The sequence below is a fragment of the Prunus persica genome, chromosome G7, assembly GCF_000346465.2.
Source record: "Prunus persica cultivar Lovell chromosome G7, Prunus_persica_NCBIv2, whole genome shotgun sequence".
In the NCBI taxonomy this organism is placed as follows: Eukaryota; Viridiplantae; Streptophyta; class Magnoliopsida; order Rosales; family Rosaceae; genus Prunus; species Prunus persica.
In genome coordinates, this window is record NC_034015.1 from 18284268 (window position 1) to 18307584 (window position 23317).

At 35.8% G+C, this 23317-nt stretch overlaps 5 protein-coding genes across 9 annotated transcripts; all 5 read right to left on the minus strand.

The window, feature by feature from the left end:
* On the minus strand, nucleotides 341-4095 carry LOC18770092 (transcription factor bHLH112). Of its 4 annotated transcripts, none has more exons than XM_020567886.1 (8): nucleotides 3709-4095; nucleotides 2260-2981; nucleotides 2003-2095; nucleotides 1800-1901; nucleotides 1581-1646; nucleotides 1423-1488; nucleotides 1145-1216; nucleotides 341-1022 (listed from the first exon to the last, which is right to left on the minus strand). In XM_020567886.1, exons 2-8 carry the CDS (start codon nucleotides 2929-2931, stop codon nucleotides 681-683), a joined length of 1413 nt encoding a protein of 470 aa, XP_020423475.1. In that variant the 5' UTR covers nucleotides 2932-2981; nucleotides 3709-4095; the 3' UTR covers nucleotides 341-680. The 4 variants fall into 4 exon arrangements, with proteins under 4 accessions (XP_020423475.1, XP_020423476.1, XP_020423474.1 ...); XM_020567887.1 differs by lacking the exon at nucleotides 3709-4095 and adding an exon at nucleotides 3503-3702; XM_020567885.1 differs by lacking the exon at nucleotides 3709-4095 and adding an exon at nucleotides 3460-3702.
* LOC18770044 (probable E3 ubiquitin-protein ligase RNF144A-A) lies at nucleotides 4249-7495 on the minus strand. The gene is made up of 2 exons (XM_020569151.1): nucleotides 5941-7495; nucleotides 4249-4882 (listed from the first exon to the last, which is right to left on the minus strand). Exons 1-2 carry the CDS (start codon nucleotides 6834-6836, stop codon nucleotides 4798-4800), a joined length of 981 nt encoding a protein of 326 aa, XP_020424740.1. The 5' UTR covers nucleotides 6837-7495; the 3' UTR covers nucleotides 4249-4797.
* On the minus strand, nucleotides 10271-12187 carry LOC18769340 (ATP-dependent RNA helicase DEAH12, chloroplastic). Its single transcript, XM_020567875.1, has 2 exons — nucleotides 11231-12187; nucleotides 10271-10881 (listed from the first exon to the last, which is right to left on the minus strand). Exons 1-2 carry the CDS (start codon nucleotides 11863-11865, stop codon nucleotides 10443-10445), a joined length of 1074 nt encoding a protein of 357 aa, XP_020423464.1. The 5' UTR covers nucleotides 11866-12187; the 3' UTR covers nucleotides 10271-10442.
* On the minus strand, nucleotides 15932-18477 carry LOC18769624 (ATP-dependent RNA helicase DEAH12, chloroplastic). The gene is made up of 2 exons (XM_007202791.2): nucleotides 16867-18477; nucleotides 15932-16467 (listed from the first exon to the last, which is right to left on the minus strand). The coding sequence occupies exons 1-2, from the start codon at nucleotides 17823-17825 to the stop codon at nucleotides 16383-16385; spliced, it is 1044 nt and encodes a 347-aa protein (XP_007202853.2). The 5' UTR covers nucleotides 17826-18477; the 3' UTR covers nucleotides 15932-16382.
* Nucleotides 20139-23275, minus strand: LOC18769886. Of its 2 annotated transcripts, none has more exons than XM_007201923.2 (5): nucleotides 23063-23275; nucleotides 21856-22747; nucleotides 21397-21597; nucleotides 20876-21071; nucleotides 20139-20536 (listed from the first exon to the last, which is right to left on the minus strand). In XM_007201923.2, exons 2-5 carry the CDS (start codon nucleotides 22729-22731, stop codon nucleotides 20352-20354), a joined length of 1458 nt encoding a protein of 485 aa, XP_007201985.1. In that variant the 5' UTR covers nucleotides 22732-22747; nucleotides 23063-23275; the 3' UTR covers nucleotides 20139-20351. The 2 variants fall into 2 exon arrangements, with proteins under 2 accessions (XP_007201985.1, XP_020423679.1); XM_020568090.1 differs by having other exon boundaries at nucleotides 21856-22833; nucleotides 23063-23273.

Below are 23317 nucleotides of genomic sequence, written 5' to 3' on the forward strand. Positions count from 1 at the left end.
GAATGTGATTTTTGCCAATGGTTTTTATTTTGTTTTATTTTTATAAACGAAAATGATTCATAGCTAATTTTTATCTTTCTCGTATTTATTTAAGTCAAATATGAATCATTCCGTAATTCGGTGAAATAACTTATTTTTCATGAAAAATTTAAGTATTTCTTTATCCGTTCATGTGAGTCGAATATGAAATTTTTTCTAATTAAATGAAAAAAAACTACATTAAATTCGGCTTTTATAGCAAATTATTCATCCCAGCGACCATTTTTGCCAGAGGTTTTTAAAGCATACAATTCATCTCAATAGTCATTTTATTGAGTAGATGCCGAGCGCATGGTCATTGGTCAAACAAGACAACACGTGACCAAGGCCACGTGATTGAACTGATCCAACTGCTACAAGTCAAAACCAAGCCATGAATGAAGTATGAACCGTCGCTGGTGCATACCCTTTTGATTCAGATGGTCAGTGTTTGCCATGTGTGTGTGTTGAAAGATGACAGATAACCCTACAGAATTTGATTTCTTTTGAAGGCCAAAGGACCAAAAAAAAAAATTAAATTAAATAAATAGAAAATTAAATTAAATTCATGAAGGAGCAACTAACCCAATTTGCTAGAGAAGCCTAGAAAAAAAATAATGAGGTAAAAGTTATATATATATATATATATATCTTGTTCTAAGTTATCTTGCAGCAAAAGAATGGTTCTTGGCTTCTTGTTTGACCTCAGGCAAGCTGCTGTTGCTGCTGCTGCTGCTGTTGTTTTGAACAAGGCCGCTATCGTTGAAACCGGTTTTCTTCCAATCATCAGAAGCAGGAGCTGGTGATGATGATGATTTTTTTTCTGTGGATATGGCATCAGCAAGAGCAATTGGCATAAGGCAGAGACCTTTGCTTTGGAGATGCTGCATTGCCTTGGTCACATCTGATTCCATCAGCCTCACTACTTGCTCTAAGGCAATTTCATTGAATGAAATGTCAGTTACTTGGCCAACTGACGGCAACAGCGAAGAACCATTGGCACCCTGACATAGATTCACTTATCAGAACAATGATCAAGTTGTTCTTATTCCTAATTAGAACATGAGAGAGAGAGAGAGAGAGAGAGAGAGAGAAGAAGAAGAAAATTTAGAAGAGGGTTTCGCACCTTAGCTTGTTGAGTGTCTGTGATGAGAGGAACAACTGCTCCTGCAGCACCAACTCTGCTCATGCTTAGCACCTGCATATTGTCATATCAAGCACCAAATTATGGACACTGTAACAGAATTCAAAGTCTCAGTTCTGTTAATTGTGATTTTGTTCAATTTTTCAGACCGTATTCGAGTCAACCATCCACAGTTTGGGAAACTGAAAATTGAGTTTCATTACAACCCTATTTCTGGAGCAAAGAATATAAACTGTTGATGAAAGTTCTCCGTCATATACCTTGATTTGGAGCTGAAGGAATTTGACGTACTCAATGATTTCATCTAGCATGGATGCCTTGTCAGTCTGCAAAATTACCAATCATATCAGCTCTTCTTTAAATCCAGCCACTATAAATTACACTGGCAACTGTTTCAGTGCGAGATGGAAGAGCTTACCCTGTTAGAATTCGGCACCAGTTCTTGCAGGTTCTTCATTCTTTCAGCAATTTTTTCTCTCCGAAGCTGCAAATATGTGTTTTATAAGATATAAATGCTTAGTCCATTTAATTCCCAACCAAATTCCTTTGACAAGTGGACTTCAAATTCTAATGGTTCAGGTCTTGGAAACAGATAATGCATGAAGAAGCAAAACTTTATATGAATGACACAACTAACCCTTTCAGCAATACTGTGTGGATCAGTTGCCTGGCCTCGACGTGCCCTCATACGAGGCTTTCCAGTTCCAGTACATTCAGCAGAGGGGGTAGTTGATGTAGCCTGTAAGTGAAAATTGTAAGTTCATTTTTTTACAATGCTTGATAGAATTAGGATTTCCTTCTCAAAAGTATCCAAGAGAACAGTGGAGCTAGGATAAGTACCTGCTGTAAGGACTGCAATCCAGACATTGTCATTGTAATCTGAGGCCCAGAAGCAAAAGAAGGCAAAGGATAATTTTGTAGGTCCTGCTTTCCCTTCAAAATTACACAGGCAACAATCATAAAACCATTTCACTTACCAAAACTGTAAATAGATAATCATAACTATGAGTTAAAATCTAATTTGTAGCTACCCAAGTTTTTCCCTAAAGCTTATATAACTAGAAATATTAAGTAAGTTTATGATCCTAGACTGATACCTCTGTGGTGACTAAAACAGCCAAGTTATTGGGATCGTTTGCCATGGCATAAGTACCATTATCCCCATATTCTCCTTTTAAGCCAAAGCTGCACATTCTGTGCTGTCCCATACCAGGAGAAAGAGAAGAAGGAACACCCTCATAAGATTGAAGAGGCCACAACTGAGAAATCGAAGGAAGGGTTTCGAAATCTCCATTGAATCTTTCGAAGATGGATGGTTCACGGTTGTTGCATACCACATTTTCCGGCTCTATGGTGGAAAGAGATGTTCTCACCATGTTACCATTCAAAGGCAGCTGCTCCAGAGAAGCAAGTGAGCAGGGGGTTACAATATCCACATCATATTGCAGGCCCGGATTTTCGACTTTAAAGCTACCATCCACCTTTCCATTTGAGAGGTTTGGCTTGAAGTTTTTACCATCATCTTGTGCATCTGACTCTAAATCATGAACAATAGATGAAGCATCTTGAGCAGCCAAGCTCTCCATACTGTGGTTTGAATTAGTCAAATATGTAGGGGAACTATTGTTGTCATCCTCATCCACTCCAGCTGAATTGAGAAGCATTTCATTTGGTTGCCCAGATTCACAACATCCCCAAGATGATCTCTCCTTCACATCTACATCTGACCATGAAGAGGAACTGAAAAATTGATTAAGATAGTTGTCCATCTTCAAAGATAAAGACTTTTCCTCCTCTGCTTATTTTATGCTGGCTGCACCTATAGTTTATGAAAAATGGACATACAATTAGCTTAAAGACTTTCCTGTACATGAATTTACGGTCATGTTTTCCAATAAAGCCTAAGAAAATCAGCACTCTCTAAATCTATTATGAAATGATTCTCTGAAATTCCTGAAAGAACCTAAATTTAGCAGGAACAAAACCCCAATCATACATTCCAGAAAACCCAACACAGATGTATTACAAAATTTGCATGAAGAGAACAGAAAAATATAAGACATATATATATACCCGGCCTTATAATCTAAATGGCAGCTAAATTAAACTCATGGGTTAACATATTGATCACATTATCTTCCATAAACCCAGTTGACAGAATTGGTTTCCAAGCGTGACAACAGGACACACAACATACATTCATACGCATATGCTTACATATATATATATATATATATATTATTTTGCAGAAAGAGAAAACAGTAAACAATAATGTGAGATCAAACATTGACACTCACCGAGAGAGAGAGAGAGAGAGAGAGAGAGAGAGAGAGAGATTACACTAAGAGAAGCCAAGAGAGTAGAAGCAACAGTTATAGTAGCAGTGCACAAAACTTTGAGCATCCAAAAGAAGAAAATTGATTAATTAAATAATTAATTAGACTCACAACTAAACCAGAAACCGCTCTTGTAGGCTTTTACAGATGAAAAGCTCATTTATCCTTCTTTTTTCCAGTTTTCTTATTACTCTCTACTTTATTCCTTACCCTTTAAAGTTGTGCATGGTGTCAATCAGCCATTGGTCCACATCACCAAGATTACAAAAGAATTTTCCTCTTGACTAGAACGTTACAGATTTTTCAATGAGCTTTCAAAATTTCCGTAAAGTTAGCCTCTTAATCGTCAACTGATGCTGATCAATTATATGTCCTCTGAGTTGTCCATGCAAATTGCAATGCAGCATCTATAGGGGCATTATGGTAATTTTAGTGGTGACAAGTTAACCACGCACCCTGACAAAGCGGACGGGTTTCGGTTCCTTTGGTTTGTAGTGGGGAAGTGCTTAGTTTCACCACTTCCTTCTTCTTGTTGACCAAAACAAGCCTTCCTTCCCGTGCCACTCTATAGTTTATATTGTTCGTCAGGGGTATTTCTGTAATTCAATTAATAGCCCAAAATATCCCACTAGGGTCACAAAAATCAGAGCCCATCAAGACCCTTGCTCATAGTTTTATATCTGGTTTTGATCATTTTATATGCTTTTGGAAGTTTGCCCCTTAATCGTCAACCAAATGTCTAAATTTGAATAACTTGAAGCTCAAACATGGTTTCTTTTTGACTGATTGTTGGGTAAATATAGTACATTTTCATGGAACGATTTACCAACTTGATCATTGCTCATTCAATGGGTGAAGGACTTTTTTTCCCCCTTTAGAAGGAGCATCACTTTCATTTGGCGAAAGAGCCTCATACAAACTTGTAAAAAGCAGCATAAACTATACTCAGTGGAAGGCCTATATTGCCCCTCATGGATTAGGTAGCTACCCGCAACCATGGTGTGACCTTTTGGAAAGGCTGAGCTGTGGAGAGGATGGGAAGCATTGAAACACCTGAAGCATCTGCAAGACTTGACGGTACCGAAGTAAACTCTCCTACTGCTTAAACTTAAAAGTGAAGTGCAGATATATTCAAACCGAGCTCAAATCCGATGAAAAGCTAACTGGAACTTTATTGAGCACGGAGGTATCAGCTATTGTTATCCCACCTCTTTTGGGACTGTAGAATTTTCTCATACATGTACTGTTTGATGATTTGCAATATTTAAAGTATCATCATAATCTATGTTATAGAACATGTCAACGCCCCCTACAATTGGGACAATTGTGGCCATGATTGGCTTTTAAAATTTTACCGCATCTGTAGCAGAAAGCTGTTTTGCACCTGCAATCAACACATAATAAATAGAAATTCACAGGGAATTCAAGGATTCATTGAACGAAACAAGTCAGAGTAATTGTACAGGGCAAATTTCAGCAGGACAATGGGGTGTAGCTATATAAAGTTCTGAAAAATAGAAAGCTTCATACACAGTAAACTCAAAATTTAGTTCAAAGACTGGTCACATAAAACAAGAAGAAAATTTAGGCAAGTTTAAATTTTGCAGCTAAAAAAGTTAGGCAGTGCTGATCTGAATTTAAGAAAGGATTTATTTCCTATCTTGTTCGTTTGAACAAAGATACACAGTTACTATGCTCATCCATTGTGACAACTCCAATTCAGTTCACTGCTTTTCACAAATCTATTCAAATGTGTCAAGGCATGGCTGCCTTATTTTTGCAGACTCCCACATTAGACCTCCAGATAGCCACTTCAAAGGACAAAGACAAAGGACTCTAAAGATGGGAACTTTAGCTCGAACTCAATTGTTGTTTGAGAATATTACCTTACTAGAGGTGCCAGAAAACCAATAATTCCTCCACCTAGGAATTGGCTATTATCGGGGTAATCGTACTCAAATTCATACCCTGGTCTGTGGACCTTGTACCACGTTTCAAGAACCGAGAACAACCAAGGTAAACAGTTTTGAATAAAGTCAATTTCAGGGAGACAGAAATTGCTGTTGACAGAGGTTGATTAAGATAAAGAAGTGAGCAGTCTACTTTATAGCTTTGATGCTTAGTACAGCAAATTCAGGGCAAATTGTATGTGTAGCCTCATAAAGACGCACTAATTAGTTTTCTTTATCCAATGCATTTTCCCAGCGATGCATCCAATAATAGTGAGCAAACATGATCGCACAATCATCCTCAAGGGGATTTTTATACAACAGGCATGGAGTGGCAAAGCAACTCCAACTGATCTTTTATATTATAAGGTAGAACCAACAACGAAATTGCTAATTCACGTGAAAAAACCATGTAATAATTTCAACAAAAGATAACATATATGGGTATAAATCAAATGCGAAGACTTTGAGGAAAAATAGCAGATAGACTGACCTGCACATCATGAACATGCAACCCTCCGATTTTTCCACATAGAACTTACAATTGGGGCATCTTCTCCATTGTTTCTGCTGCGCAAGGTTCTTCAACATGACAGCTTCCTTTTCCCTCTCATCCTTATTCAACTTCTGAAATTCTTCGCACTCAATCTCCTCGTGCCAAGGAACTTTGCACTGGGCACAGAACATTCTCCAACAATTGAGGCACTGTGATTGCCTTATAACCTCTTTCCCATCATCAATCAACATAGCAGAGCAATCCTTATAGGGACAATAGAACTTCTCAGACCCAAGAATCACACTCTCACACAACACACTTCCCCACCTATCAAACACCTCAGGGGGCAGAATTGGTCGACAATACTCGGCCTCTAGCAATCCTTTACAATCAGGAACAGGGCACCTAATGTTTGTGATGTTCTCTTGAAGCTTCGAGGCCACGTAGTTGACCGTACAGTCAGTACAATAACCATGGCTGCAATTTTCTACCCCAAACAACTGGTTTCCGGGCTTGGTTTCAACACAGATTTCACAAACAAAAGATGGGTTTTCATTGGAATTGGAAGATTGCCCAGCTTCGGTCACAGAAGGACCCGTAAAGGGTTTTGTTCGTTTTCCGAAGGGGGTGTTTGAGGGTTTAAACCTAAGAATTCTAAGCTCATCGTCATCGTCGTAAAAGTCTAGAGTTTCATCAGAAAGGTCGATAAAGTTACCTGCTTTGATCGATTGAAGGCCTCTTTCCTCTTCCAAGTGCTCTGCCGAGCGCTTCAGTGAAATGGGTGTGAAGCAAAAGGCATCGTCGTCTTCAATGTTCACGATCTCAATTTGGGACTGAGGCTGAGACTGAGAGTGAGCCACTGTTTTCTCCATCTCAGGTTTCCTTGTTCTCATTGGAAACTTGTCGCTGAGATTGAGACGCTTTTGGACTCTCTCTCTGCAATTTCAATTTGAGTAGTCTTCCTCTTCCTTAATGTGCACGCTACTCTTGTTAATTATGGTTAACTCTTTAAATTCTACAATGGTGGTGACGCAGAGGATTATACAGTCCTGGGATCTCTTTTTAATCAACGACAATTAATCAAGCACAATGTTATTATTTTATTGGTTACATATTCTGGGTTGGATTCTGGCCAATCAACCGAAAAATTGCAATTCTTTTATAAAAACTATAGAAAAGACAGGAATTCTTGCCGTGCTTTGTGGAGTGTGACACATCTAGATAGAATGAAGGGGGAAGAGGAAGGAGGATTTTCTCATACATGGCATGTCAAGATGTCGTGTAGAATCGAATTTGAGATCACTAGTATATAAGTTAAGATTCTTTTTTCGTTGGACTAGACCCCACTAGCAAGCATTCACGAATATTACTTGACATGTGTGTAAAAATAAAACATAAAAAAATATAAAAATAAAAATTACCACACACATGTCAAACTGGTGTGACACATCCACATAGAAATCTAAGGATTAATGAATGTTGCTTGACACAAGTGCAATAAATAATTTATCTAACGCAAAAAAAAAAAACAAAACAAAACAAAACAAAACACTTTTACACACATGTCAAACTTTTATTGATAAGAATGTAGGAGAGAAGACAAGTATTTTCCTTATAATATGAGTTCATTGGTAACAAATTATTTGATCAATTTATTTATTTTAAATTTCTACAAAAGCTACTTTTATAATCTATCTATATATATAAAGCAAAAAGCAGAAAATGGTGAAACATTCAAAATACCAAAAAATGCCCTTGGTTAATGCAAATATTAAGAATTGAAATTATTAATTAAATGAGGATAATATGGTAAATTCATAATTTTTCATATTAAAAAAATTAAAATTAAAAGAAAATTCAGATAATGGGTCCTATTTTTATGGAATACAAATATCCATTATCTTTTTTTATTCTAAAATAAATTTAAAAAATTTTTAAAAAAAACCTCTCGTATGCGCGGAAGCGCGTGCAGAGAGGCTAGTAAAAAATAATTCATATACAACAAAGTTACGATATTATAATGAATTAGCGTCAATTAGGTATCAACAAATTTGTATCCATCATTGCATTCATTTCATTCAATCTGTGAATCTCCTCTAATTATGTGAAAACAACCACCACTAGTATGCCAATATTTTCCTTATGCCATCTTCTCTTCTCAAATTATATGAAGTACTTTTGTTTAAAGTAACTTTATTTATATGAAAGATAGACACATGAAAGACTCTTTGTTTGTTTTTTTTTAAATTAATGGGGAATAAAACATGGATTCTTTAATCCACTTTGTCTCCCTTTATTTTATAAAAACCTTCCCACACCAATGCAAACGCATTCTAATTCAAAATCTCTACCTCACAAGCAAAAAGTGACTTTATATGGTACACTTAATTTTTGGTAAGGACAATGATTCCCTCATTGTTCGTACTCGTTGCTCACTAGTGTAACCCATTCAGAAGTAGACACGTGTTTTTCTTTCTTAATCTAAATATATATTTCATTTCACAACATTATTTTCTCAGTTGAATGCTATTTTGTCTTTTTATTTTTGGTTTAACTTTCCTATTTAATTTTTATTTCCCCAAATAAAGCAAGTCATTCTTTTGGGGTTAAGGTTAAAGAGGCCTAAATGGCTAAAGTTGGGGTTCTTTTTCAAGAGGCATGTGGTGAGAGGCTGTGATTGAGGGAAAAAAAAAAGTTAAGAAAAATAAAATGAAAACTGAAATGTATTTTTGGAATAAGAAAAAAAAAAATCAAACACCTGTCTGTTGATGAAGCCCAAACACATTGAGGCCCACAAAATGGCAACCAAACCTGTGCTACAAAATCAGATAGCCCAACATTGTGCCCTTTATAAAAATGGAAGGCCTTTCCCAGTGAAGACAAAAGATAAAATTGAATAAGCTAGCTGTGGAGTCAAATGTGCATGTATTCGTACAAGGATTGTTCCAATTCTTCCAAGAATACGAGGGTTCTAGCACCAACATTAGACTTATTTTGTCGTAGTACGAATTAGAGTGAGGTCTGGATTTGTAGAAGAACGCATGTCCACACCTGCAAGCAACCACCCAAATTCGAAATCATCATCGTACACGTAGATATGTCATTATACGTAGACACTTTCTTCGGAGGTTTTGAATGAATATATTAAGAATGAATGAGAATGTATCTACAATTTTGTATCTGCGTACATGTTCAATTTCAAACTAAGTATATACTTCAACTCAAATTAAGCCTAATTTCCCAACTAGTTGCTGCAATCATAGAAAACTATATTCTTTTTTTATTTGTGTGTGTGTGTGTTTTTTTGGCTTTTAATCTGCGGAAATTTTTGAATTAATTAGGGCAAGAACATGTATGTTCTAGTTTGCTATTATTCCTCTTGTTGCTTCGTGCGTACGTTACTCCTCAAGGCAGGTTAAATAGAGCAGTCTTGGTATTTTGTGTCGGTGTTAAATTCAAGAATCCTTTCCTTGGTCAATAAGGATTTTAAACCTTTTTTAGTGGCATTTTTTTACTCAACAAAAATAAAAATAACAGAAAAACAATACATTATTATTCCCTGCAATCGCAAATTTCCCAACTTGCTTCAGAACAAAACATTTGCTTCCCTTTCTTTTATAAAAATCTTCCCACACCAATGCACACGACAAGCTACAGGTTCGACAAAGTCTAATCCATAATCTGTATTGAATCTTGCATTTAGGATAGTTTTTTTTAAAAAAAAGGAAGGTCCACTGAAATTACAAGATAGAATTGGCAAGGGGACAAAAAAAAAAAAAGGAGAAAATCCAAATCAATAACCACAATTTAATAACTTAAAAATGGGGGTTCTAGCACGAAAAAGAAAAACAGGCAAGACGATAATTAAAAAAAAAAAAAAGTTGGGTAGACTAGTATTATGGGCCTAGTTGTATTTGGGAATGTTTGTTATTGAGCTGCATTAGGTTTATTGTTGTAATTAGAGATAGGCTTGATGTTTTGAAGATGGTTTTGAGGGGCTAATTAAGATTGATAAAACCCTATAATTATTAGGCTAAAGTCCAGGGGAGCATAAACAAAGTTTCCCCTTGAAAATAGACGTGATTCACATCAGCAAAATTCTTTCCAACAAACTAAATCACCAAAGTTGCAATTCTTTTGTCTCTACCTTCAGAACTGACAAGTTGACTTTACTCTTCAAAACATTTAATTTTGCGTCGGAAAAATAAAACATACACTAATTATTTTCAAATAATAAATATATAAACTTTCTTCACATATTTTCGTAATTTTTTTACCATAACAATGCATTACTTGAATTTAAGACTCTGTTGGGGCAAAAATTATTAAAGCAACAAACAAATCTTTTCAAATTGTCGCATAAGTCAACAAAAACTTTAATCTAAAGAGTTTAATTTGCTACTACATTGGAGACGCTCTACCTTAATTACATTAATTAAAGAAAAGAGAAAGCAATTTTAGTAAGATATCTATCGAGTGTATCAGTAGAAGGATCGTTACTATTCTCCTTTCAAGAATATACATATTTCTTTCAAGAATATATGTATTTCTTTCAAGAATAATATACGTCTTTCTTTCAAGAATATAAGTATTTCTTTCAATGATATACTTGTTTCTTTCAAGAATATACGTGTTTCTTTCAAGAATGATATACGTGCTTCTTGTGTTTCTTTCAAGAATATACGTGTGTCTTTCAAGAATGATATACGTGCTTCTTGTGCTTCTTTCAAGAATATACGTGTTTCTTTCAAGAATGATATACGTGCTTCTTGTATTTCTTTCAAGAATGATATACGTATTTTGTTCCAAAATATACGTGTTTCTTTCAAGAATGATATATGTATTTCGTTCAAAAATATAGGTGTTTCTTCCAAGAATATACGTATTCTGTCGTAAAAGGAATAGCTGGGTTCGTTGTATAAGAACCCACGTCCACACCTGCAACAACCCGAACTGGAAATTATCATCACTCATACTAATCAATTTTGATGGCGACGTGGCTTTAAAAAAAAATAAACAAACAAAGGGCATTTAGATTTTGCATATCATTGAATAATTAAGATGACGTTTTAGATACTTTGATTCATAGTTTTATGAATGAGTATATCAATGATGAATTTGAATGTATCTACAATTTTGTATCTACGTATATATTCATAATATCTTAAAACCAATTTCAAATTAAGTAACACTAGAACTCAAATTAGGCCTAATTTCCAAACTAGTAGCTACAATCAATCTACAGAATTAATTAGGCAGCAAGAGTACTATAATCTACATAACCGACCTGCATATCATGCGGTTGCACCCAGAAGATTTTTGAATATAGTATTTGCAACTTGGACACCTCGGCCACTTCAGTTTTCTGGCAAGCACCTTGACCATATCATCATCATTTAGTTTCTGAAACTGGGCACAATCGAATTCAGTATGCCAAGGAACCTTACAACTAGGGCACAACTCTCTCTTGCAATGAGGACACACTGATGCACACACAGCCCGTTTGGTGCCATTCTCATAAACCAACAACGCTGAGCAATCCTTGAAGGGACAGTACAAGTACTTGTCAGTCTCAGACCCCATAACCACAGCTTCACACAAGGCACTGCCCCACCGATCGAAAATTTGGTTCGGGAGAATTGGACGGCAGTGCTCCGGGTCTAACATGCCCTTGCAGCCTGGCACAGGGCACATAATGGATGTCACATTGTCTTGGAGCTTGGACACTACGAATTTGACAATGCATTGGTCGCAATAAAAATGGCTGCAACCCTTCACCTTGAATGACTCTTGCAGATGCTTTGACTCAACGCAGAAATCACATGTGAAAGTGCTTGGATTAATATCATCTTGTTGGTCATTGATTAACAATATCGCCAATCCTACAACCTTCCTTTGGTGTCGAAGTTTCTTCCCTTCCATGATTCAATCTTAGTAATTGATTAATTTCTTGGGATGTCGATGCCAAGAATACGTATCTTCAAGGCAGACCGTGAGTGGGAACTCTTAATTATAGGTTAAATAAGTCTCCGTATTTTTTGTTGGTGTTAGGTCAAGAATCCTTTCCTTGGTAAATTGGTAAACCTTATTAGACTCTAGATATGAGTAAATAATTCAAGTCAATTGTTTGGTGTCAACTTATATTATTTAATTACCTGACTAACTAATGTTGACGTAAGTCTCCCAATTAATCAAGGAGATTTATTTCCTTGGTTAATTAAGGGATTTACTTTCCTATTTTTATATAGTTGGTAAATCATTGTATAATTAGGAGATACTTTCCTAATTTTTTACTATATCTAATTCCTTGTAAAGCACCCTGTAAACTTTTATATATACTTCCTTATGGAGAAGAATAAAATTAGCATAATACATTCAAACCATATTCATATTTTAGCAACTAATACAACTCACACACTTCGTTTTAGATAATACACGCTTAATTATAAGGCTATGAAAAAAAGAACACACACCGGTTTGGGCTTTTTAATATATATATATTTTTTTGGTATTCCAATTTTAACTTGGGGGTTGCACAAATGATGGGTGGGCCAGTGAGGAAGACAATGAAGGAAGCAGATAGAAGGAAGAGAGAATCGGGAGAGAGGTTTCTTGTTTTAGTATTAGGTAGGGCTGTCTTTCGGCCGGATCAGATCGGAAACAGCAATTCCAATTCTAATCCAATATCTTTCAGAATTCAATATAGAGTTCCGATTCCGATTCCGAAAAAATTTGGAAATTTTCGGAAGATTCCAATTTCGAAGCCCTTAACTGACAAAAAAAATTTAAGAGATTTAAATGCCCAAACTAGCATTTTGTAAAAATCTCAACTAAACTTTAATCAAGAAAACCCAGCTTAGGGGTTTAACAACTAGTCCAACAGGAACTTTACAGGCCCAAATAGGTTGTACTTTTAAGTCCCTACACAAAATGACTGAGTTTGAAGATATTTATAAAAGACTAAACACCTGAAGTTTATTCTTGCAGTCGATATGGGACTCCAAGAAGAAATGGGAGTGCAACTTCTCTCTCCACTCTTTTCTTGATTTCTACTTGGTTACTCATCCATCACTTCTCCTCTCTCTTCCGTTTCTTCCTTTCTAATCCATGAATGCCAACCTTCATTTTCTTTCTTACTTAAAACTCTTCAGATATGGAACAATATGTACGGATCCTGTTAGGAAAAAAAACAAAAACACTTCTCCAACCAAAAAAGAAATCATTCTTCAATTCTTTATCTCTACTGTTTCTTCTCTTGCATTTTTATTTTTCTGTGTTTGCACTAAATCATTTATCCGATGTATATGTTCTCCATTGAATCCTCATTGGAGCTCTCTTCCCTTGTTGCAATACCCCACACCATCCAGATTTTTTCTTTATCATTTATTTTTCTGTTTCTGCACAAATTCATTACTTTTTTGGTATTGAGATGGAATGAAAACCTTTAATTAAGAAAGAAAGAAAATCAAAGAATGAGTTTTAAAAATTTAGAAATGTTTCCTTCTTTTTTTCGTCACTTCAATTCAATGTAGGATTGCAAAAAAAAAAACGCAGATGGTTTTTTTTTAAAGTTATAATTGCCTTGGACCTCCTCTTTCTGATTATCCTTGGAACCTATTATAATTGCCCAAGGCATAGCTTATTTTGAAAGTTATAGCATGTTTGAATTCACCTTATATATATATAACAATCTATTATTTTATATACAACAATCTATATAGTATATTGATTATTAATCAAAGTAATTTGTCCTACATATTATATATTTATATTTTGTTCATGTGAATCAAATTTTTTTGATTCCATGCTAAAGATGGATTCACATCCATCAATTGATGCTCAAGACTCAAGTTATAGCCGAGTGACTATCACATTGGTTTTAGATTCTAGTGGGTCATGAACATGTATAAAGAGTGTTAGACGTTAATCATGCTCTAGACAATTGTAATACTACAATTTTCAGGTTGGAATACTACAATTGTTAAAGCTCCAATTAATATACGCACATTATATGTGGTGTTTCATGTATAAAATGATTTTATAATTAAAAGTTTAATTGAAGATAGTTTATAATTTTAAAAATACATACATAAATATAAAATGAAATAGTATAATACTTCCTACATTTACCATATATGTACATAGTACATATGGATATAACAAGCACACATATGCACCTTTTTGTTATATTAAATCAAGCATATTTTCCAAATATATATATAGTCTTAAAGTTACATACTACTATGTTTAGTTTTTTTTTTTTTTTTGTCAAGCCTATATTTAGTATGTACAAATATTTGTATGTGGGTACTAAAACTTAACAAATAAGAAATGAAACATATATAAGACCTATAAACTAAAAATAATGCAATTATACTTAGAAACTCGGAATTTTTCGGAAAAAAATTGGAAAAATCGGATCGGAATGGATTCGGAGAACTTCGGAATTTTTCGGATTGGAATTTCGGAATGTTCGGCATTTATCGGAATTTTCGGATTTCGGCATTTTCGGATATCGGATTTATCGGAGTCGGATTTTTTTGGAAAAAATCAGACCGGAATCGATCGGAATCGGATTTTCCAATCCAACTTACACCCCTAGTATTAGGCAACTGTTGGATATATCTAATGGCTAAAATGATTTAGCAAAAACAAATGAAAAAATAATTGTCATATGAATATTACTAAAAGAACTCGTGTCATTTGAATTTCAATTTCCATTTAAATTATCAAAGATTTAAAAAATTATAGTATGATTTGATATTATCTGAAGCACCAAACACAATATAACTTGACTATTTATCTTGAACAACACCAAACGCTTCATAATATTATAAATAAACAATTAGTACTCTCTGAAACAAATTAATATTATCCGGTATAAATTAATCAGTTCAGTCCAACATATCAAATTAGCCCTAGGATTTTAAACTTAACCTTTTGGAGGGGCGGTTTTGTAATTAATAATAAATAAACAATCGCAAATTCCAAGCTCGCACAAAAATCAAAGCAGCCAACAATATATTCTGGAAAATCTGAGGGTTGTTGCACTTAGGAATGGCAAAAACAGAAAGAAAAGATGCATCTTTTTTTGGTCAGATAAAAAAAAGATGGATCAAGCACTAGGTTAATGAAACTTGTGAGATCAAGTACATTTGGCTCCACACAAAACCATGGCCAGCAACAAAATGATTTTTCAAACCCGATCATCAGCAGAAAAAGGATCAATGCACTTTGGTATCGTTTTGGCAGAACCAACATCAGATTGAGTAAATATTTAACTCAAATTAGCCATCTTGAGAAAGAAAAAAAAAAAATTGGCAGCGGCAAAAGTTCACTTGACCTGCATTTCATCCTCCAGTTCTTTTTCTTGTGCAGTTTCTGAAACTTGACACAATCAAACTTAGTATGCCAAGGAACCTTACACTTGACTTGGCACAAAACACCCTTTCGCAATGAGGACACAGAGACTGCTTGATAATCCTCAGCTCCATCATGAATCAACAAAGGCCGAGCAATCCTTAAGAGCTCATTTTGTGAGTTGGATTATGTAGTTGGATAGGATTTATGATCCTAGTCAAACGTTTGGTGGCCTAAGTTGGATTGGATCATGTCTGGAATCCTACTAAACCTTTAACTAAGCATTGGTGGCAGTAAAAATGGGCACAACCCTTATGTTGAATGAATGAGTTTTCTAGATGGGTTGACTGGACACAAATATCACATACTTAAGTTGGGTTTTTGTTGTTTTCAGGATTTGAAGACTGCCCAATTTTATATGATCATTAAAGCATTCATCTTTGTGAAATCATCATCATTTTGGTTCTGTTTTTGTTTCAAGTTTTTTATGTGAACTGTGAAACTCCAAGACTCGTCATCTCTTCTTTTCTATGTTTCTTTTTGCTCTGAATAATTGGATGGATCAAATGCTCATCAGCAAAGTTAGACACAACAGTCTGCACAGAGTTCACTCCAAACCTAACTTTATCAACAGATTTGGTTTGTGCAATGCCGTGTGTCACATTTTAGACTAAGCAACGTGTCATGTGTCTCTTCACATTTCTCCCTTTTAATTAAAGAAGGTTTTGAATAAATAAAAAAAAAATTAATAGAGTAAAACAGACCACTCGGGTGAGAAAATGAGTTAGAATTATCCTAGATTAAGGGTTTTATAACAAAATAAAAAAAGATGAGGAGAAGATTCAAATGAAAAAGATAAGGAGAGGATTCAAATTGGAGCAAATGAATATCTCAATCGGAGTAAAATACTACATGCGTCAAAACAAATTCCAAAAGTAATACTGATCCCTATTAATATGGCACATCTTGTCCACTCTAAAACTTCATTTAATTTCCAGTATTATCCTTTTGTGTAATCCAACCACCTGCATCAACCTGTAGCGTTGCAGCAAGATCTTCTCGTGAGCAAAAATAAAGGCTTATTTGTGACAGCTTGGACAATGTCTGGTATGTGAAGTTAAGGAAGCTTGAACTCCACAATTGTAACAGAAAGCATTTCCACACCTGCAACATTTGCAATCAAATTTGATTACAAAAGCAAAGGAACCACTAGTGTAGTGGTTTGGAGCAATTGCTCCTCCAGGCAAAATCCTAGGTTAAAGTCCTAGCATCCGTGTAGTTTGTGTGAGTTTAATATATTATTGTCATTCTCAATAGGAAAGGTCCTCAAAAAACCAAAAAATTTGATTATGAAAAATAATACAAAAAAAGAACAAGAAATATACACCAAAAGATCAAGTTTATGTAAGTTGAAGGAGGCATCGAACAGCTGAAACCAATATCAGATTAAGTAACATTTAACTCAAATTAGCCCTTTTTAATTCCTAAGCTATTTGAGAATCAAAGAAAATAAACCAATCTGCAGAGAACCTAGAAGTAGCATAGCAGAGAAGTTCAACTGACCTGCATTTTATGTAGCTGCACCCATCGCGTCTTTCAACATAGTACTTGCAACTTGGACACCTCCTCCAGTTCTTATTCTTGGCAAGCTCTTCCAGCTGCTGATCTTCACCCCTATCTCTCAGTTTCTGGAACATGTCACAATCGAATTCGGTATGCCAAGGAACCTTACACTTGACACAAAACACTCTCTTGCAATGAGGACACTGAGCTTGTTTGGTATCATCTGGTTCCTCATCAATCAACAGCGTGGAGCATGCGTTGAAGGGACAGAATAAGTACTTTTTCTGAGGCTCCATAACCACAGATTCACACAAGGCCTTGCCCCAGCGGTGAAAGACGTCGTATGGGAGAATTCGACGGCAGTACTCAAGGTCTAACACCCCAGGGCATCCTTGATTCGGGCACGTAACAGATGTGACATTGTCTTGGAGCTTGGACACTATGAATCTAACAATGCACTCTTGACAGTAAAAATGGGCGCAACCCTTGATGTTAAATGAGTCTTTTAGCTCAATTTGCTCAACACAGAAATCACATGTGAAAGTTGAATCAACAGCGTGCTCTGTTTCCAAAAGAGATTCACACAAGGCAGTCCCCCACAGATCAAAGACGTCGTTCGGGAGGATTGGACGACAGTACTCAGGGTCTAGCAGGCCACTGCAGCCTGGTGTGGGGCACATAATGCATGTCACATTGTTTTGGAGATTGGACACTATGAATTTAACAATGCACTCTTGACAGTAAAAATGGGCGCAACCCTTGATGTTGAATGAGTGTTCTTGATGAACTTGCTCATGGCAGAAGCGACATACAAAATTTGGATCAATATCACCAACTTGCTTCTTTTCTTTCATATGTTTACTATGTTTGGTCATGAGGGTACCGATTTTGTTGCCCAATTGTTTGCCTCCCAGAACTTGCTTGTCCAGGTTTTTTCCTCTGCAAATTATGTTGCCCATCTTCTTCTTCTTCTTCTTCTTCTCTCTCTCTCTCTCTCTCTCTCTCTCTCTCTCTCTCTCTCTCTCTCTCTCCGTGTCTTTAGTGGTTCTAAACTTTTCACACTCTCATGAAACAACAGAACACGAAAGACTGATCTATGTGGGAAAGCTTTCACCAATAATTAAGAGTGATGCTAAACGAACCCTAAAATTAACTAAGTACACCCTACTATCAAAGTATTTATTGAATTACTAATTTATCCTAATATAAAATGACTAAAAATGATATATTCAATTGTGAAACATAACACCACATATTTTTAGGGTGTACTCAGCACTGTTTAAAAACCATCTAAAACATGACACTGCATATTTTTCCCTGCACTTCTCTTCTTCTCCATCTTAGCATTTCGACAACCGAACTCTTTGATCTCTCAAAACCAAGCTCAGTAGAACCTCTTCTTTCAATCACTCTTCTGCTCAGTATAAAACATACAAAATCCCAAACTAGAAGAATAAAGAGCAGTTTTCTTTTGCCCAATACCGAGCAGCAGTTTCAAAAAAAGGAAAAAAAAAGAGAAAAAAAAAAAAGAACTGCAAAGACTTGACTGATTGCTATAATAAACCACACAATGTAGTTGTTTCTTCTTAGCTCTACAAATTTTCATGATGAATGTACAGTCTCTGAACATGAGATCTTGAAAATGCAATTTGACATGAAGACATATTAAAAACTGCTCTTATTTTTGCAAAGCAAAGTGTATTTCAGCAATACAGTTGCTGAAATTTTCCTTTTGCCAAGAAGAAATTTACTTGAAGGAATTAAAAGAAATATGCAGGGGCTGATTCAATACAGTGCAGTGCTTGTTTGTGTTAGCCATTGACGGATGGACTCGTTGTGAGACACACATCAATCAATGTCTAGCATTCTCCGAAGAAAATTTAAGGCATATATAAATACAAGGTTGATTGATCTGTACAATGAAGTCCTTGTCTGCAATCCTAATTAATTATTTCTTTGAGTCTTTGTTTATTTGCTCTACCATTTGGAGTTAAAGACTCAAACATTAAAGAATTAAAGAAGACTTTGAAGTTTTCGCAGGCAAAATCATAATTTGAACGTTTTAGCATCAAGAGGAATGAAATCAAAGAATTATGTTGAACGTTTTTGTATCATTAGTTAGATTTAGGATATATCAAAAAGAACAATATTGTCCAGATTTTACAGTTAAAATTTTTGAGACTCAAAGTATGGAGAAAAGGGGATCATAGGGAGATCGATGAATGTTGTTGGTTTTTTTTTTTTTTTTTTTTTTTTTTTTTGGCGAGCTAGAGTGTATTAGGGTGTACTATGGGTATTTTTGGTAGTTAAATAGGGTATACTTAGTTAATTTTAATTTTTGATTTAAATATCAGGGTGTACTTAGATCATAAGGTGTACTCAGTTAATTTTAGGGTTCGTTTAGCAACACTCATAATCAAAGAGGATGCAAAAATAGTCACACTGGGAAAAGAAGAAGAAAAACAAGAATAAAAAGAGGCGTTTGAGAAGTGGAGACCTTAGAGTTATAGTGAGGTTTTAAGACTGATTATATCTATAGGGTTGGAAGATGAACTTCATCTTATCTTAAAGACATGAAGTTGAGAGTTCTTTCTCGGTAAGAAATAACACTTCCTTTTTTTTTAATAAACAGAAATAGGACTGACTTCGTCAATGCGCATGGTAAGCAAAGTTAACCTTTTTGGAGAAACTCCAAATCAAAATATATATTTCCTATTAAGTTTCATTTGGGCAACCAATTATGCCACTGATAAACATCGGACTTGTATAATATTGTGAAATATCGAAAAGGACCCTTGTGGGCTCAATGACACGCTAAGTAGTGGTGGCGTTATTAAATTCATTTATATTATAACACTTGGAAAGTCTAATGGTGATTAAATGCATGCATGAGACCGAGCCCACTACCAACAACGTAATATTTTGATCACCAGGCCAGAACTGGAATTTTGATCACCAGTCCAGAACTGAAAATTCCGTAAACATAATTTCACATGGCGGGGTGGGGAGGGAGGAGACCTTTTAATTTTGTAAGTTTTTTCATTTTTTATTTTTATGTTTATAAAATATTTAAACTTTCTAATGTGTGTTGTATTTAATTTGGATTATAAATTTTTATTAGTTAAATTACTAAAATGCCCATACCACATCAACAACTAACAGTATTACTAAAGAAATTGACAAAATGTGATATGGTGAGACACGAAATGCAAGTACAAGGCGAGACACGAAATGCAAAGTATAAGGTGAGAAATTGAGTCAGTGCACAGGGGTCATATCAATAAATAAGTCTTAAAATTATATTGGTTTCTTATATACAAGTGCAGTTCCAAGTGTGGCCATCTTCGTTCTCCTTTATGCAGATAAAAATATAAGCCAACACCTATTAACCTTTTAATGTACAATTACAGACCAAAGGTGAGGAATTAAGAAAATAATTCTGAACAGAAAGCTTCAGCAAGTTGTCATAAGAGATCCAACAAGATCTAGCACTGTAGACTGGAGTAGAGGTTTTCAAGCGCCGTATACAGGGGCTCAGCAGCCTTTGGTCTGTCCACTGTTCCGAGTAGTATATCCGAAGTCGTCAGGTAAGGGTCACCATAAAATTGTAGATTGGTATCCATCCTTGTGGCCACAATGTTCCCTTCCAATGATACTCCTACAAATGCACCTGTCAAACATTGGAACATCGCTACATCAGGAGTCAGCTCTTTTCCCATGCTTTCCACACACCGCAATTAACAGAACCTCAAATGCATTAAACAGTTCTACCATGGATTCAAAAAGAGTTAAGGGCGGAGTCATGGAAGAATAATGGCCGACAAACTCGGGAATTTGACAAAAAGATAGAGCATGGGGACAGACAGCGTTGTGACAAAATTGGATGCTCTATTGCAAAGTGTGGCAAGTTTATATTCATGCCCCATCATGTCCCACATGCCGAGTTCCGATATGTAAAAAATGCTGATACGCTAATACAAGCATTTTGAGTCTAAAGATGTTATCGCACCTTTGCTACAACTGTATGTATAGCACATTCCAGAACCTCTGTCTCCAGCACGCATATCTGCTTCCAGCACTCTACCAATAGGTCCTGCTGCAACACTACAGCCAGCACCAAGAGAAAAATGCATGCGACTACAAAACGTTTTCACAGCTTTTAAGTCATGAAGTACAATTATGAAGTCCATAAGCTCACCCCCAACCTGGAAAAAAAAAAAACAATGGCAATAAAAAGATTACCACCTTGGATAGAACTAAGTACAAAGTTCTGGCCAATATTAAGAACTTCCCAACTTAATGAATAGGGAGAGACTAAATGAACCAATTTTATGACTTCAGTTAAAAAGAAATTGATATAGGCAGATGCATGTGAATTGTTTTCTTACTTTTAATTCTACAATTAATGCATATGGGTTCTTATCTTACTACTCTGTCCTTTCTTCAAACTGAAGCATATTCAAATAATTAATAGCAACGCAATAAAAGAAAAAATATAGATAACATTTTAACAATGAAAAGATTGCATACCTGTGCACCCCATCCTAAGCCAACAGAAAATATGGATGATGGAGCAGACCATGATCCATCTGACCTTCGAGCAATTACCAAACCAGTACCAAGTTTGTAAGAAAGAAGCACACCAGCTTTAGCAACTGTTAAGATTGCCAGGCCTTTGGCTCCTCTGAGAACAGCTAAGGGTATGGACCTCTCAGGATTCAACCTAGCAACCTGTCCAATCCCAAGAAACATTCATTACACAAGATGTCATAAAACAGCTTAATAAATGGGATCATTTAACCAGTTATATATTGATTTTACAACTCTTTAAAAGCCATTTTAAGCTAGTTTCCAAGTACATGAAATGAAAGAAATATTCAATCAGTATTTGCAATGCACTCTATGAAACGATAAAGCAGGAAACTATTAATCCAGAATGGTGGGAAGACAAGTAACTTAAGGAAACTTCAATGAAATTCAGAATTGCACCTGGGAATAACTTCTCAATGTGTTGGATGCTTTGTATATTTCATGTTCCATGGAAAAACCAACAGGAAGATTTAACCATCCTCTTGTGCATGTCCAATCCATGACATCATGCTTTGCTGCTTGTGAAGCATTGCTAATGTTGTTGATAAGAATACCCTGCAAAGGGTCTAGCCTATCATAGCAGGCATCACAGACCCTTTGTGGATTCCTCTCCCTAAACTTGACAGGCAACAAGCACCTTCCTTTACTACATGTTCGGCAGAAAACACCACCACAGAATCGACAATGATGTCTCCCACGAGTAAGGGCAGTGAAAGGAAAAGTGCACTGCATGCAAACTGTAGTCGAACTATCAGGAAGCCACTCAGGGGGCTCAGCCTCCAAAACATCTTTGTACGCATTATAATCAAACGCAGTTGGTTCAAGAAGGGGTGGAGCACTGGGTGTGTAGACCGAGGAGTGCAAGTAGGTTTCACCATTCTTTTCTGAGCCCAGAAATGAAACATTCGAATTGGGTAGTTGCTTGTCTGATGGAGGACCCGGAGCTTTGTTCCGACCAGTCAGAATGGCAACCATCCCACTCAGCACATTCTTCAAGTTGACCTCGGGATGCATATTAGTCTGAGCTGAATCACAAGGCTCCTCGCTAGAATCATATCCGCTGCCATCAATAAAATCTTCGGATTCAAGGGGAAACTGGAATGCATAATCTTGTTTCAAGGGCTTGGAGGCTACTGGGGGGTAACTAACTTTAGCACCGTCTTCTGGCTCGGTCCATTCGGAGCCGATGAATTCATCATCATATTGGAATTGGGTTTGGCGTTTGTCTATCTTAGGAAGGGACGAATACGAAACTCTCCCCTCAAAGCTCGCCATGCGATTTTTCCAAGCACTACACAAGTTTCAAGATTTGGTTGGTATTCGAAATCAGCATACGTTACAAAACTCAAACCCAAAGAAAGCGCAGGAAAGAATCAACTGTGCAATTTACAAAGCAAAAGCAAGGTGAATATTCAGAACCGAATTAAGGAAAACTAACAAGAACCTTATATGCAGCTGAACAATGAAAATAATTCGTTAAGTATTTATCTTTTCTCGAAAACATATATGAGGAATTGGAATTTGCTTCCTGTTTGTTCTAGGGTTATTTAATTCAGAATGAAAGAAATAACAGATAAATAAGAAAACAGAGCAATGGAAAACATACCTGTTTATCAAATCGAGCTGTTAATTAAATAAAATTGAGAAAAGAATTGGTTTGCCTTGAGATTTTCTCTCACTGTATTTTAGGGTTTTACGATAACTGAAAAACATTCAATTGTGCACGAAGAGCAAGAAGAAGAAGACGAAGATACACGACAGCCGGGTTCTTGAGATATACGAAAAGACTTTCGGTGTGGATCATATACACCAACACTCCGTCCCTCCTCCTCACACGTTTTTAAAAATAAAAATAAAAAAC

Bases quoted from the DNA above. Each gene is read 5' to 3' on its own strand.
- LOC18769886 (XM_007201923.2), bottom strand. From the start codon at position 22,731: ATGGCGAGCTTTGAGGGGAGAGTTTCGTATTCGTCCCTTCCTAAGATA. The intron at 21,598-21,855 runs GTGCAATTCTGA...GGGATTGGACAG, and splicing joins CATTGAGAAGTTATTCCCAG to GTTGCTAGGTTGAATCCTGA. The intron at 21,072-21,396 runs GTATGCAATCTT...TTTTTTTTCCAG, and splicing joins GCTTAGGATGGGGTGCACAG to GTTGGGGGTGAGCTTATGGA.
- LOC18770044 (XM_020569151.1), bottom strand. From the start codon at position 6,836: ATGAGAACAAGGAAACCTGAGATGGAGAAAACAGTGGCTCACTCTCAG. The intron at 4,883-5,940 runs GTCAGTCTATCT...TGTTGATTGCAG, and splicing joins TGCATGTTCATGATGTGCAG to GTGCAAAACAGCTTTCTGCT.
- LOC18770092 (XM_020567886.1), bottom strand. From the start codon at position 2,931: ATGGACAACTATCTTAATCAATTTTTCAGTTCCTCTTCATGGTCAGAT. The intron at 1,647-1,799 runs GTTAGTTGTGTC...ACATATTTGCAG, and splicing joins CACACAGTATTGCTGAAAGG to CTTCGGAGAGAAAAAATTGC. The intron at 1,489-1,580 runs GTAAGCTCTTCC...GTAATTTTGCAG, and splicing joins TGGTGCCGAATTCTAACAGG to ACTGACAAGGCATCCATGCT.
- LOC18769624 (XM_007202791.2), bottom strand. From the start codon at position 17,825: ATGGGCAACATAATTTGCAGAGGAAAAAACCTGGACAAGCAAGTTCTG. The intron at 16,468-16,866 runs GTCAGTTGAACT...CAAATGTTGCAG, and splicing joins TGCAGCTACATAAAATGCAG to GTGTGGAAATGCTTTCTGTT.
- LOC18769340 (XM_020567875.1), bottom strand. From the start codon at position 11,865: ATGGAAGGGAAGAAACTTCGACACCAAAGGAAGGTTGTAGGATTGGCG. The intron at 10,882-11,230 runs GTCGGTTATGTA...GGGTTGTTGCAG, and splicing joins TGCAACCGCATGATATGCAG to GTGTGGACGTGGGTTCTTAT.